At 41.4% G+C, this 15,544-nt stretch overlaps 1 protein-coding gene across 3 annotated transcripts in view; it reads left to right on the forward strand.

Annotated features, from left to right (window-relative positions):
- A4GALT (alpha 1,4-galactosyltransferase (P blood group)) overlaps positions 1 to 15,544 on the forward strand; it is a 117,401-nt gene that overhangs the window by 58,187 nt on the left and 43,670 nt on the right. For 2 of the 3 annotated variants that reach the window (XM_030215315.1, XM_030215313.1), the window contains exon 2: positions 1,136 to 1,167. The exons of the other annotated variant lie outside the window; for it this stretch is intronic. Coding sequence is in view for 1 of the 2 variants with exons in the window: in XM_030215313.1 (XP_030071173.1) it covers positions 1,136 to 1,167 (32 nt within the window). In the remaining variant the exon portion in view is untranslated. The remainder of the gene's footprint in view (positions 1 to 1,135; positions 1,168 to 15,544) is intronic. 3 annotated transcript variants of the gene reach the window in all.

Genomic DNA, 15,544 nt, shown 5'->3' on the forward strand with positions numbered 1-15,544 from the left:
TATTTCCTCCTAATTGTTTTAAAAGTATTTCCATGTAATTTCATTGAGTGTCCCCTGGCCTTTGTACTTTTTGAAAGTGTGAAGCTACAAAGTAGTACATTTAAAACAAATCAGAGAAAATTTTTTTTCACTCAACGTGTAATTAAACTCTGGAATTCGTTGCCAGAGAATATGGTAACGGTGGTTAGCTTTGCGGGGTTTAAAAAAGGTTTGGGCGACTTCCTAAAGGAAAAGTCCATAGACCATTATTAAAGTGGACTTGGGGAAAATCCACTGCTTATTTCTGGGATAAGCAGCATAAAATGTTTTGTACTTTTTGGGGATCTTGCCAGGTTTTTGTGACCTGTTGGAAACAGGATGCTGGGCTTGATGGACCTTTGGTCTATCCCAGTATGGCAATACTTATGTACTTATGATTCAGCTACATTGCCGCACACTAACCGATTAGCACATGGTTAGCTCATGAACCCTTACCACCTGTAAAATAAGTGTAGGTAAGTGCTCACATGCTAATGGCCATGTGCTAAAGAGAAAATTAACATGTGGCCATTAATAGAAAAATCAGCCACTTTACTCATGTGGTCAAAATGACGACAGTGCACAGGAATGGCATGTGTAACCATGCCCTAAGGCCACTTTTTACTGCCCTAAATGACCAGATGACCACTGGAAGAATAAAGTGTAGTTTCCCAAGTCTCAGAACGCCCTGCAAGCTCTACTATTACCTGTGGCCGAATATTTGCAGTTCACCCTCTGAGCTCAGAGACAATTAAACTAACCTTCCCTCCAAAGTCCTAGACTATGGAGAGAAAGAAAACTAAAAGGATTTAAGACCCAGTATCCAGACAGATGGTAAGTACAAGTTACTAGTTGTTTATTTAAACCCAATTTGTGGTATAGAAAATGTGGTGTTAACACAGTAGGTTATTTTGTTTCATAAACATACATTTAAACATAAATTAACAATAAAATTTTCTCTAACAGGTGCAGTAGTATAGCTTAAGAACAAGAGTAAAACCATTAGATAAATATTAACCAAAGTATCTTACTTGCTCTCTCCTACTCTATAGTTATAACTTTCCTTTATAGTGTATGTCTCAAGAATTGATTTTTTTAATTAATTTATATCTTTCAGGTGTGAACACCCAGATCCAGTCTTGATAGCGGGTAAGTCAGATTAAACTCAGTGACCTTTCAGTGTCCTTTGTTTCACTGTGTATGGGAGTGCAGACTTATCTTTGTTCTTTCTTGGAGCTTCTTTCTTTTCTTTCCTTGTACATTGGAGCTCAGGTTCTTCTCTTCCAGTTCAGGAACCTACTGCCTCACACTTTAAATAAAATCAACAAAAAAGACTTCCTCCCTAACAGCAGGAACAGCCGTAGCTGGGATTCAGGGATAACTATGGCTTTCTAACTAACAAAATAAATAATAATTTTGTAAACTTAAATAGTTTTTCTATTCTTTTACTGAGTACTCTAAGGAAGGGCATTCTTCATTGGATCCTGTAGTCACACTGCCCACAGTAACTTGTTCTCTCCAAAATCATGCAATCTTCCACACTAGTACACCAGCAGATCATGCAGAACACACATGCTGCCAGCCCAACCTTAAGCTTTAGAGACCAGTTTTCCTAGTGGCTTAACTGGGATTAATCCACTTACACAAACTTATTTTATACAATCATGCACTTGATCTCTCTACCTGAGTCTTAACTGCAAAGCTTTTAAACAGCACACAAACAAACAAAAAAAAAAATCAGTTTTAGTCAGTGCTTTTTTTGTAGAAAAAAGGTGCCGGTACTCATTATGGGCGGGGTCACCACATATGGCTCCACCCCTATGATAGCCACATCCGCATTAGCCACACCCCTTATACCAGCCATGCCGCATATAAACAGACATCATTGAAAATATACTAGTATAGGAGAAAAACAATAACTTGTGATTTTTTTTTCATTATAAATTATTTCTGTAAGATGTTACAGCTCCAGTATACCCAGTGCAAAATAAGACAGCAGAAGTAAATTCTCAAATTGGACAAATTCCAAACACTAAAATGAAAATAAAATGATTTTTCTACCTTTGTTGTCTGGTGACTGTTTTCTATCCATACTGGTCCAAGTGTCTGATTCTGCTGCTCTCTATCTGTTCTCTTAACTCCATTTCCAGAGCTTCCTTTCCATTTATTTCTTTACTTTCCTCCTTTCTTCTTCCATGTCCAGCATTTCTCCTCTCTCCCCGCCAACCCCTCCATCCATCCATTTTCAGCAATTCTCCTCTATCTCCTGCTCTGCTCTCCTCTCCATCCATTTCAAGCATGTCTCCTTCCACCCCTGCCATCCCATCCATGTGCATCTCCTTCCTATCTTCCCTCCCCTCCATTCATGTCCAGCATGTCTCCTCTCTCCCCTACCCTCCCCTCCCATGTCCAGTGATTCTCCTCTCTCCCCTGCCCTCCCCTCCTCTCCTATCCAAGTCCAGCAATTCTCTCTTCCCTGGCCTTCCCCTTCCATCCATGACCAGCAATTCTCCATTCTCCTCTCTCCTCTGCCCAGCAAGTCTCCATTCTACTCTCTCCCCTGCCCAGTAATTCTCCATTCTCCTCTTTCCCCTGCCCTGCCCTCCCCTCCCCTCCATGTCCAGCGATTCTCTTTTGCCCCCTATCCTCCCCCTCCCTTCCATGTCCAGTGACTCGCCCCAGCCTCCACCTGCCCCCGAGATCATTCAAACCCCAGCCCCATTTGCCCAGCCCTCCCAATTTGTGTCGGAAGATGGCCAGCGATCTCCTTCGAAAATAAGCAGGCTGGTAACACAGTAACATAACAACATAGAAACATAGAAACATAGTAACATGGAAGAGCATTTTCAATATGATGTCTGTCCGACTTTGAAAATGCAAATAAGAAAGAAAGTCATTTTCAAAAAAAGGGAAAATGTCTATCTTTTTTTTTGTAATTTTCAAAAATACCGTTTCAAACAAGGTTTTGTGTTTTGTATATATATATTTTTTACCATTAAAAAAAAAGTCCAAGTGAAAACAGTAGAAATCAAACCATTGGATGTAGAAGGGGCCAGTATTTTTAGTAGATTGGTTCCCCAGACATCCCAGGAGAGCAAAGGGGTGCCCTGGACTTCAAATAAATGCTCCCAGGTACACATCTCACCATTCCTCCCTTATCTTGTCTGCTGAGCCCACCAAGACCCACCCAAAACCCACTACCCCCAACTATACACCACTACTATAACCCTTATGGGTGAAGGGGGCACTTTTATGTGGGTACAGTGGGTTTCTGGTGAGCTTTGGAGGGCTCACAGTTTCCTCCAAGAGTGTAACGGGGGGGGGGGGGGGGGGGTTATGGCCTTTGGCCCACCTGTCTATAGTGCATTGTACTCACCACTAGACTACTCCAGGGACTTGCATGCTGCTCTAATGGACCTGAGTATAACATCTGAAGTTGGCACAGAAGCTGGTAAGTAATGTTTTTAATCACATGTTTGGGGCTAGGAGGGTGTCAGTGACCACTGCAGGAGTAAGGGGAGGTCATCCCTGATTCCCTTCAGTGGTCATCTGGTCATTTAGGGCACCTTTTATTGCCTTATTTGTTATAAAAACAGGTCTAGTTCAAAACATCTTAGTTTTAATCCTGGATGGTTTTGTTTTGTTCCACTATGGCTGAAAAAAGTCTTGGGAATACCCAATCCCACTCATATCACACCCCTGACATGTCCCCTTGAGATCTGGATGCACTGCAGATGAACAGCATAGTAAAATGTCTAAAAAATAGGTTTTGAAAATACCGATGTGGATCTTTTTGTGAAAATAATGTCCAAATGCTGCTTTATGCCACTTTTTAGACATTTTCTCTTTTGAAAATGAGCCCAGTATTAACATAGTAACATAATAGCATAGTAACATTGTAACACAGTAACATAGTAGCAGCACAGTAATATAGTACCCCAGTAACATAGGAACATAGTAACACAGTAACGTGGTAACACAATAACATAGTAACAGAGTGTGAGAAAACAGTGGGTTTTAAGCCTGTAAACTGTATTATTTCTTGAAGTGTTTTTCTCTAGCTTGCCCAGCAGGTGGCTCCTTTAGTTAGCACACAGAGGAACCAACCTGAAGTGATGTGGCCAGCTATTCTTAAAATTTGCTGTTCTGGGCGCTAATTGGCCAAGGAGCTCAAATTCAGCTAGGATGTACTAGCCTTTTCCCCAGTCTCAGATTAGGAGAGAGGAGAGAAAGTTCTCTTCACTGAGACCCTTGAGCAGTTATATTCTATAACTTGTGAGCAACTATATTTCCTGTACTCTCCAGGCACTATTCAGGTAGTGAACAAATGTTTAGATAGTTTTATAATTGATCTGTATTCAGTTACCTGTTATTTTGTGCTGTTTTGTTCCATCTGTTTTTATAAGTTCACTGTTCAATATTTTTTTCTACGATAATAAACCTTTTTAGTTTATTGCCTCTGCTTGTCTGGACTGACTAAGAATCGTTGTGGTTTCTGTGTTGGATCTGTGAGTGCATTCTAGGAGCTGTGGACTGGGAATGTGCCCCAGTAACCTAGAAATTGCTAGGGAACACCTTGAGAGTAGGAGACTCACCCAGAGACGGTTGGGACCCAGTCAGTGGGAGGAGGGTGCTAGTGCACAACATTAGGTGCAGGTGGACCTAAGATGTGCTGGGGATAGACCCTCTAAGTGGCCGCAGTTTAGCCCCAGATGGGTGCCAGGCATTTCATGACACAGAGTAACATAGAGGGGCATAATTGAAAGGCGCCGGCCAAATAGCTGGCCGGCCATCTTCGGGGCCGGCAACGTAAGTGGGCGGAGCCAACCGTATTTTCGAAAAAGATGGCCAGCCATCTTTTTCTTCGCTAATACGGTTGGGCCCGGCCAAATTTCAGAGTTCGCCGGGTTTGAGATAGCCGGCATCGGTTTTCGGCCATATTGGAAAATAATGCCGGCGATCTCAAACACGAACAAATCCAAGGCATTTGGTCATGGAAGGAGCCAGCATTTGTATTGCACTGGCCCCCCTCACATGCCAGGACACCAACAAGGCACCCTAGGGGACACTTCTAAAAATTATTTAAAAAAATAAAAATAGCTCCCAGATGCATAGCTCCCTTCCCTTGGTTGTTTAGCCCCCCAAATCCCCCCCAAAACCCACTCCCCACAACTCTACACCATTATCATAACCCTTAAGGGTGAAGGGGGACACCTACATGTGGGCACAGTGGGTTTTGGAGGGTTCTCATTTACCACCACAAGTGTAACAGGTAGGGGGGATGGGCCTGGGTCCACCTGTCTGAAGTGCACTGCACCCACTAAAAACTGCTCCAGGGACCTGCATACTGCTGTTATGGAGCTGGGTATGACATTTCAGGCTGCCATTATTTTTTGGGTGGGAGGGGGTTGGTGACCACTGGGGGAGTAAGGGGAAGTCATCCCCGATTGCCTCAGGTGGTCATTTGGTCAGTTGGGGCTCCTTTTTGAAGCTTCGTCGTGAAAAAAAAAGAGACCAAGTAAAGCCGGCAAAATGCTTGTCAAGCCTGGCTTTTTTTTTTCAATTATCAGGCAAAGCCGGCCATCTCATGAGCATGCCCCCGTCCCGCCCTGTCCCGCCTTCACTACCCTACCGACACGCCCCCTTGATGTTTCACCGGCTCCGTGACGGAAAGCAGTTGAACCCGGCCAAAATCAGCTTTCGATTATACCAATTTGGCCGGGTTCAGGAGATCGCCGGCCATCTCCCGATTTGTGTCGGAAGATGGCCAGCGATCACTTTCGAAAATGAGCTGGATAGTAACATAGAAACATAGTAACAATAACATAATAGATAACGGAAGATAAAGATCTGTACAGTCCATCCAGTCTGCCCAACAAGATAAATTTATAGCATAAGGTATGATGTGATATTACATATTTATTTGGATTTTGCTCACACCTTTTCCAGTAGTAGCTCAAGGTGAGTTACATTCAGGTATGCTGGATATTTCTCTGTCCCAGGAGAGCTCACAATCTAAGTTTGTACCTGAGGCAATGGAGGGTTAAGTGACTTGCCCAAGATCGCAAGGAGCAGCAGTGGGATTTGAACTGGCCACCTCTGGATTGTAAGACCAGTGCTCTAACCACTAGGCCACTCCTCCACTCCATGACTACTAAACTGGTTAAGTGCTGCTGAAAATTAGCAGTTTTAGATTTGTTAGGAACTGGGCAACATTCTGGGGAAGGGGGAGCCTATTCTGAAAGGATAGGCTCCACCTTAACCAGGGTGCGACCAGACTGCTGGCATCGGCATTTAAAAGGGAGATAGAGCAGCTTTTAAACTAGAAACGGGGGGAAGGCCGACAGTCGCTCAAAAGTGCATGGTTCGGGATAAGGTATCTTTCAAAGATATCACCAAAACAGGGAAGATAGGGTATCCTGATAGTGAGGTTGCAAAAGAGACCGTAGTAGATCAGGTGTCCTTAAATAAAACTAAAAATCAGACAAAAGATTGCAAATTAATACTGTCAAGTACTAAGCATGATATAAATAGGAACAACAAACATAGTTTGAAATGTCTGTATGTGAATGCCAGGAGCCTAAGGAATAAGATGGGAGAGTTAGAATATATTGCACTAAATGAAAATTAGATATAATAGGCATCTCTGAGACCTGGTGGAAGGAGGATAACCAGTGGGACACTGTCATACCGGGGTACAAATTATATCGTAGTGATAGGGTGGATTGAATTGGTGGAGGGGTAGCATTGTATATTAAGGAGAGCCTTGAATCAAATAGATTGAAAATTCTGCAGGAAACAAAATACTTCTTGGAATCACTGTGGATTGAAATTCCATGTGTAAAGGGGAAAAGGATAGGAGTGTACTACCGTCCGCCTGGCCAGGATGAACAGACGGATGCAGAAATGTTAAAGGAAATTAGGGACACAAACAAACTGGGCAACACAATAATAATGGGTGATTTCAATTGCCCCGATATTGATGGGTTAAATGTAACATCGGGGTACGCTAGGGAGGTAAAATTCCTTGATGAAATCAAGGACAGCTTTATGGAGCAGCTGGTACAGAAGCTGACGAGAGAAGGAAAAATTCTAGACCTAGTCCTTAGTGGAACACATGATCTGGTGCGGGAGGTAATGGTGCTGGGGCCGCTTGATAACAGTGATCATAATATGATCGGGTTTGATATTAGCTTTGAAGTAAGTATACATAGGAAATCAAATACGTTAGAGTTTAACTGTAAAAAAGGAGACTATGATAAAATGAGAAGAACGGTGAAAAAAACTTAGAAGAGCGACTGCGAGAGTCAAAAATTTACATCAGGTGTGGATGCTGTTCAAAAACACCATCCTGGAAGCCCAGGCCAAATATATTCTGCATATTAAAAAAGGAGGACAGAAGACCAAACGACAGCCAGCGTGGTTAAAAAGTGAGGTGAAGGAAGCTATTAGAGCTAAAAGAAAATCCTTCAGAAAATGGAAGAAGGAACTGACTGAAAATAATAAGAAACAGCTTAAGTGATGCAAGTCAAATGCAAAGCGCTAATAAGGAAGGCTAAGAGGGACTTCGAAAAAAAGATTGCGTTGGAGGCAAAAACACATAGTAAAATGTTTTTTAGGTATATTAAAAGCAGAAAGCCAGCAAAAGAATCGGTTGGACCGCTAGATGACCGAGGAGTAAAAGGGGCAATCAGGGAAGACAAAGCCGTAGTGGAGAGATTAAATGAGTTCTAAACTTCGGTCTTCACCAAGGAAGATTTGGGTGGGATACCGGTGCCGGAAATAGTTTTCAAAGCAGATGAGTCGGAGAAACAATGAATTCTTTGTAAACCTGGAGGATGTAATGGGGCCGTTCTACAAACTGAAGAGTAGCAAATCTCTTGGACCAGATGGTATTCATCCCAGAATACTGATAGAACTGAAAAATGAACTTGCGGAGCTATTGTTAGTATTATGTAATTTACCCTTAAAATCGAGCATGGTACCAGAAGATTGAAGGGTGGCCAATGTAACGCCGATTTTTAAAAAAGGTTCCAGAGGAGATCCGGGAAATTATAGAGTGGCGAGTCTGACGTCGGTGCCGGGCAAAACGGTAGAGACTATTATTAAGAACAAAATTACAGAGCATATTCAAAAGCATGGATTAATGAGACAAAGCCAATATGGGTTTAGCGAAGGTAAATCTTGCCTCACCAATCTACCACATTTCTTTGAAGGGGTGAACAAACATGTGGATAAAGGTGAGCCAGTTGATATTGTGTATCTGGATTTTCAGAAGGCATTTGACAAAGTACCTCATGAAAGAGTCCAGAGGAAATTGGAGAGCCATGGGATAGGAGGTAGTGTTCTATTGTGGATTGAAAACTGGTTAAAAGATAGAAAACAGAGAATAGGGTTAAATGATCAGTTTTCTCGATGGAGAAGGGTAGTTAGTGGGGTTCTGCAGGGGTCTGTGCTGGGACCGCTGCTTTTTAACATATTTATAAATGACCTAGAGATGGTCGGGGATGCCCAAATCCTGATATTTAGGTCATCCTTAGAGGTGGTCGTCCCTAGACTTGGTTGTTTCTGATTTTCGGCAATAATGGAAACCAAGGATGCCCATCTCAGAAACGACCAAATGCAAGCCCTTTGGTTGTGGGAGGAGCCAGCATTCATAGTGCACTGGTCCCCCTGATATGCCAGGACACCAACCGGGCACCCTAGGGGGCACTGCAGTGGACTTCATAAATTGGTCCCAGGTACATAGCTCCCTTACCTTGTGTGCTGAGCCCCCCAAACCCCACTACCCACAACTATACACCACTACCATAGCCCTTACGGGTGAAGGGGAGCACCTAGATGTGGGTGCAGTGGGTTTCTGGTGGGTTTTGGAGGGCTCACATTTACCACCACAAGTGTAGGGGGCAGATGGGGCTGGGTCCGCCTGCTTGAAGTACACTGCACCCACTAAAACTGCTCCAGGGACCTGCATGCTGCTGTGATGGACCTGAGTATAACATTTGAGGCTGGCATAGAGGCTGGTACAAAATATTTTAAAAGATATTTTTTGAGGGTGGGAGGGGTTAGTGACCAGGGGGGAGTAAGGGGAGGTCATCCCCAATTCTCTCTGGTGGTCATCTGGTCAGTTCGGGAACCTTTTTGTGCCTTGGTCGTAAGAAAAATACGACAGGTAAAGTCATCCAAGTGCTTGTCAGGGACACCATTTGTTTTCCATTATGGGTTGAGGACATCCATGTGTTAGGCACACCCAAGTCCCGCCTTCGCTATGCCTCCGAAATGCCCCCGTGAACTTTGGTCGTCCCTGCGACAGAAAGCAGTTAGAGATGCCCAAAATCAGCTTTCAATTATACCGATTTGGGCGACACTGCGAGAAGGAAGCCCATCTTCTGATTTGTGTTGAAAGATGGGCGTCCTTCTCTTTCGAAAATGAGCCAGCAAGTGTCTTTAAATAAAAGTCAGACAAAAGATTGCAAATTAACACTGAGCAAGATGTAAATAGGAACAACAAACATAGTTCGAAATGTCTATATACGAATGCCAGAAGCCTAAGAAATAAGATGGAATAGTTAGAATATATTGCACTAAATGAAAAATTAGATATAATAGGCATCTCTGAGACTTGGTGGAAGGAGTATAAACAGTGAGACACTGTCATACCGGGGTACAAATTATATTGTAGTGATAGGGTGGATCAAATTGGTGGAGTGGTAGCATTGTATGTTAAGGAGGGCATTGAATCAAATAGATTGAAAATTCTGCAGGAAACAAAAAACATCTTGGAATCCCTATGGATTGAAATTCCATGTGTAAAGGGAAAAAGGATAGTGATAGGAGTGTACTACAGTCCACATGGCCAGGATGAACAGATAGATGTAAAAATGTTATCAGAAATTAGGGAGGCTAAACTGGGCAACACAATAATAATGGGTGATTTCAATTACCCAGATATTGACTGGGTAAATATAATATCAGGGCATACTAGGGAGGTAAAATTCCTTGACAAAATCAAGGACTGCTTTATGGAGCAACTTTTAAAGGAGCTAACGAGAGGAGGAAAAATTGACCTAGTTCTTAGTGGAGCGCTTAATCTGGTGCAGGAGGTAATGGTGCTGGGGCCGCTTGACAGCAGTGATCATAACATGATCAGATTTGATATTGGCTTTGAAGTAAGTACACACAAGAAATCTAATATGTTTAGATTAACTTTCAAAAAGGCGATTATGATAAAATGAGAAGAATGGTGAAAAAACCTAGAGGAGCAGCTACGAAGGTCAAAACTTTACATCAGATGTGGATGCTGTTAAAAAATACCATCCTGGAAACCCAGGCAAACTATATTCCATGTATTAAAAAAGGAGGAAGGAAGACCAAAACACAGCCGGCATAGTTAAAAAGTGAGGTGAAGGAAGCTATTAAAGCTAAAAGAAAATCCTTCAGAGAATGGAAGAAGGATCCGAATGAAAATAATAACAGCATAAGGAATGGCAAGTGAAATACAAAGCGTTGATAAGGAAGGCAAAGAGGGACTTTGAAAAAAATATTGCATTGGAGGCAAAAACACGTGGAGGGGCATTTTCAATATCACATCTAAACGTCCAAAAGCTGAATAGAAGAAGAAGGTCATTTTCAAAAAAGAAAAATGTCTTTTTTAAAAAAAATACTGTTTGAACAAGGTTTTGTGACTTGGACGTTTTGTTTTTTGGTCCAAGTGCAAAACGCAAAAAATCAAGCCATTGGGATGTAGGAGGAGCCAGCATTTTTAGTAGACTGGTCCCCCAGACATCCCAGGAGATAAATGAGCACCCTAGAGGGCACTGCAATGGACTTCAAAAACATGCTCCTAGATACATATCTCATCGTTATTTTGTATATGCTGAGCCTTCCACCCCCACAAAATCAACTACCCCCAACTGTACACCACTACAGTAGCCCTTATGGGTGAAGGGAATACCTATATGTGGGTACAGTGGGTTTCTGGTGAGTTTTGGAGGGCTCACGGTTTTCACCACAAATGTGACAGGTAGAGGGAGATAAGGGCCTGAGTCCCCCAAGCCATGGTGCACTCCACTGACCATCACACTACTCCAGGAACCTGCATGCTGCTCTAATAGGCCTGGCTCAACATCTGAGGCTGTCATATAGGCTGGGAAGTCATATTTATTGGGGATAAGAGGGGGTCAGTGACCACTAGGGGGTATTGGGGGGTCACCCCTGATTCCCTCCAGTGGTCATTTAGGGCACCCCTTTGTACCTTATTTGTTATAAAAACAGGTCTAGCTCAAAACATCTTAGTTTTAGTCCTGGATGGTTTTGTTTTCTTCCATTATGGCTGTAAAACGTCCAAGTCTTAGGAATACCCAAATCCCGCACTTAACACACCCCCAACTTGCCCCCTTATGTTTTGAACGCACTACTGATGGACTTCATAGAAAAACATCTAAAAATTTGTTTTGAAAATATTGCTTTGGACATTTTTGTGAGAAAAACATACACATGCTGCTTTATGCCAGTTTTTAGATGTTTTTCTCTTTTGAAAATGAGCTCCATATTTAATTTTTTTTTTTAGATATATTAAAAGCAAGAAACCGGCAAAAGAATCGGTTGGAACGCTGGATGACCAAGGGGTGAAAGGGGCACTCAGGGAAAACAAAGCTATAGCGGACAGAGATACTGATGTCAGAAATGGTATTCAAAGCTGATTAGTCAGAGAAACTGAATGAAATCTCTATAGACCTAGAGGAAGTAATGGGGCAATTTGACAAATTGAAGAGTAGCAAATCTCCTGGACCAGATGGTATTCATCCCAGAGTACTGATAGAATTGAAAAATGAACGTGCGGAACTATTGTTAGTAATATGTAATTTATCTTTAAAATCGAGTGTGGTGCCAGAAGATTGGAGGGTGGCCAATGTAGCGGCGATTTTTTAAAAGGTTCCAGAGAAGATCTGGGAAATTATAGACTGGTGAGCCTGACATCAGTGCTGGGCAAAATGGAAGAAACTATTATAAAGAACAAAATTACAGAGCATATTCAAAAGCATGGATTAATGAGACAAAGTCAACATGGATTTAGTGAAAGGAAATCTTGCCTCACCAATCTATTACATTTCTTTGAAGGGGTGAACAAACATTTGGATAAAGGTGAGCCAATGATATTGTGTATCTGGATTTTCAGAAGGCATTTGACAAAGTACCTCATGAAAGACTCCAGAGGAAATTGGAGAGTCATGGGATAGGAGGTAGTGTCCTATTGTGGATTAAAAACTGGTTAAAAGATAGAAAACAGAGAGTAGGTTTAAATGGTCAGTATTCTCAATGGAGAAGTGTAGATAGTGGGGTTCTGCAGGGGTCTGTGCTGGGACCACTGCTTTTTAACATATTTATAAATGATCTAGAGATGGAAGTAACTAGTGAGGGTATTTAAATTTGCTGATGACACAATGTTATTCAAAGTTGTTAAATCACAAGAGAATTGTGAAAAATTACAAGAGGACCTTACAAAACTAGGAGATTGGGCATCTAAATGGCAGATGACGTTTAATGTGAGCAAGTACAAAGTGATGCATGTGGGAAAGAGGAACCCAAAATATAGCTATATAATGCAAGGTTCCACATTAGGAGCCACCGACATGGAAAGGGGTCAAGGCATCATCGTTGATGATACATTGAAACCCTCTGCTCAGTGTGCAGTGGTGGCTAAGAAAGCAAATAAAATATTAGGCATTATTAGGAAAGGAATGGAAACCAAAACTGAGGACATTGTAATGCTTTGTATCACTCTATGGTGTGACTGAATGTTGAATATTGTGTGCAATTCTGGTCACTGCATTTCAAAAATATATAGTGGAATTAGAATAGGTACAGAGAAGGGCAATGAAAATGAAAAACGGGAAGGGAGAACTTCCTTAAGAGGAAAGGCTAAGGCAGCTAGGGCTGTTAAGCCTGGAGAAAAGACAGCTGAGGGGAGATATGAAGAGGTCTATAAAATAATGAGTGGAGTGGAGCAGGTCGACGTGAATCACTTGTTTACTCTTTCTAAAAATAGTAGGACTCTGAGGCATGCAATGAAGCTACAAAGTGGTAAATTTAAAATGAATCAGAGAAAATATTTCTTCACTCAACATGTAATTAAACTCTGGAATCTGTTGCTAGAGAATGTAGTAAAAGCAGTTAGCTTAGTGGGGTTTTAAAAAAGGTTTGGATGGCTTCCTAAAAGAAAAATCCATACACCATTATTAAAATGGACTTTGGGAACATCCACTGCTTATTTCCAGGATAAGCAGCATAACATGTATTGTACTGTTTTGGGATCTTGCCAGATACTTGTGATATGGATTAGCTACTGTTGGAAACAGGATGCTAGGCTTATTGGATCTTCGGTCTCTCCCAGTATGGCAATACATATGTACTTATGACTCTTCAGCTTGGAAAAGAGATGGCTGAGGGAAGATATGATTGAGGTCTACAAAATCCTGAGTGGTGTAGAATGAGTAGAATTGAATCAATATTTTACTCTTTCAAAAATCACAAAGACAGAGGACACTCAGTGAAGTTACATGGAAATACTTTTAAAACAAACAGGAGGAAATATTTTTTCACTCAACAAATAGGAAAGCTCTGGAACTCGCTACCAGAGGATGTGGTAACATTGGTTAGCGTAACTGGGATTAAAAAAAAAAGTTTGGACAAGCTCCTGGGGGAAAAGTCCATCGTCTGCTATTGAGATAAACATGGGGAAGCCATTGCTTACCCTGGGATTGGTAGCATGGAATGTTGCTACTATTGGCCATTGGTCTGACCCAGTATGGCTATTCCTATGTTCTATGCAAAAAACAGAGGAAACCAGTCTTCGCAAAATCGTAAACAGAAAACAAAAAACAGCGAAGATGACCAAAGATAATCTATAAAGTAGACGACGCTCCAGTTGAAAATCTAAGACGCCAGACAAGAGAAATCAATTTATCAGATTATACGGTGAAAGATCCAAAAACTGACCTTTTGGATGGCAAAAAGACTCCTGATGCAGGCCAGATAGGCCGAAACACAGCTGTGTCGAGTCTTGCTCACCGATTATTTTATTGTATTTTATATTTTTTTACTCTATTTTTGTTCATTAAATTTTTTTTATTGGATTTTCAACTGGAGCGTCGTCTACTTTATAGATATTCTTTGGTCATCTTCGCTGTTTTTTGTTTTCTATTCCTATGTCCTTAAAGAATCTCTAGTAACACTGAATATAAGTTTGTAAAAACGGAGGGCTCCTTTTACTTAGCGGTGGTAAGCCCACTGCTAGCTTGCCGTCATTTCCTGCGCTACAAACATTTATTTATTTTTGTAGTGCTGGACTGTACCCAGCGGTAATCGGGCAGTGGTTACCACCAGGTTAACGCAGGAGCCCTTACTGCCACCTCAATGGGTGGCGGTAAGTGCTACCCCCGCCCTGAAATGCCTGCCTGGCAAGTGCTTTACTTGCCACTCGGCCATTTCCTGTAGGAAGACGAGACTTCTCTTTTACCAGCTACGGTAAAAGGGGGCCTCAGCAAGCATGTAAAACACGTGCCAATGCCAGCACTAGCCCCCTTTTGCCACAGCTTGGTAAAAGGGGCCCTGAGTATGTTATCAAATATGACTCCAAGTTATTTTATTTTATTTTTATGTAATTTAAAGAAATTACTATACAAGTGAAACATACACTTGGCAGAACATCAAGTGCTATAAGTAACAATGTAAAAGAAAGTAATATCAGTACATTATATAGAACCTTCTGAAAAGTCCACAGTTTAAGGGGGAACAGAGCTTTAACAAGAAGAAAACAAATTAAAAACTGACCACTGAAGTAACTAAGCATACAGACATCCTATCTCATTAATGCAGAGTGAAAGAGAAGCTTACACAGTGGGAATCCCTGATGAAATATTCTGGGTTTTTCACCTTACATTCTTCTTAGACAGAAAAAGTGCCAATTGAAAAGGCTCAAAAAATGCATATTTAACATTCTCAAATGAAATGATACATCTATAGGGGAACAGCAGCAAGAAATGAGCCCCCAAATATAAAACTTGGGGTCGAAGCAAAAAAAACCTTTTTGTCTTTCTGGGTTGCCTTAGCCACATATGGGAAGACCTATAGACAGTTCAAAACTTTTTCTTCCTATATTTATAATAAAACATCAGAATTTTATCTCAAATGATTCAAATATTGCTGTCAGTGTTGAAATGGACATTATAGTTGTCCAGAGAGATAAAGCAGGACCAATTGACTCATCTTTGATGGCATAAATATATAAAACACCTTATTCATCTTTGGGAGACATTCAGCTGAAATATTCAAATTTTCCAAAAGGTATTGTTGAGACAAAGTCTGAGAGGATAGTCCAACTTTCCTGGGAAAGTTGATAAACTGCAGATTTTTATTTTAAGACAGATTTTCAAAAGCTGCAAATTTTCTTTGAGTTGCTAAAATATCTTTTATCAAAGCTGCATCTAAAGTCTCACTTTTCTGTATTTTCAATTCTATGGAGTCA

Source organism: Microcaecilia unicolor, chromosome 9 (assembly GCF_901765095.1).
Source record: "Microcaecilia unicolor chromosome 9, aMicUni1.1, whole genome shotgun sequence".
In the NCBI taxonomy this organism is placed as follows: domain Eukaryota; kingdom Metazoa; phylum Chordata; class Amphibia; order Gymnophiona; family Siphonopidae; genus Microcaecilia; species Microcaecilia unicolor.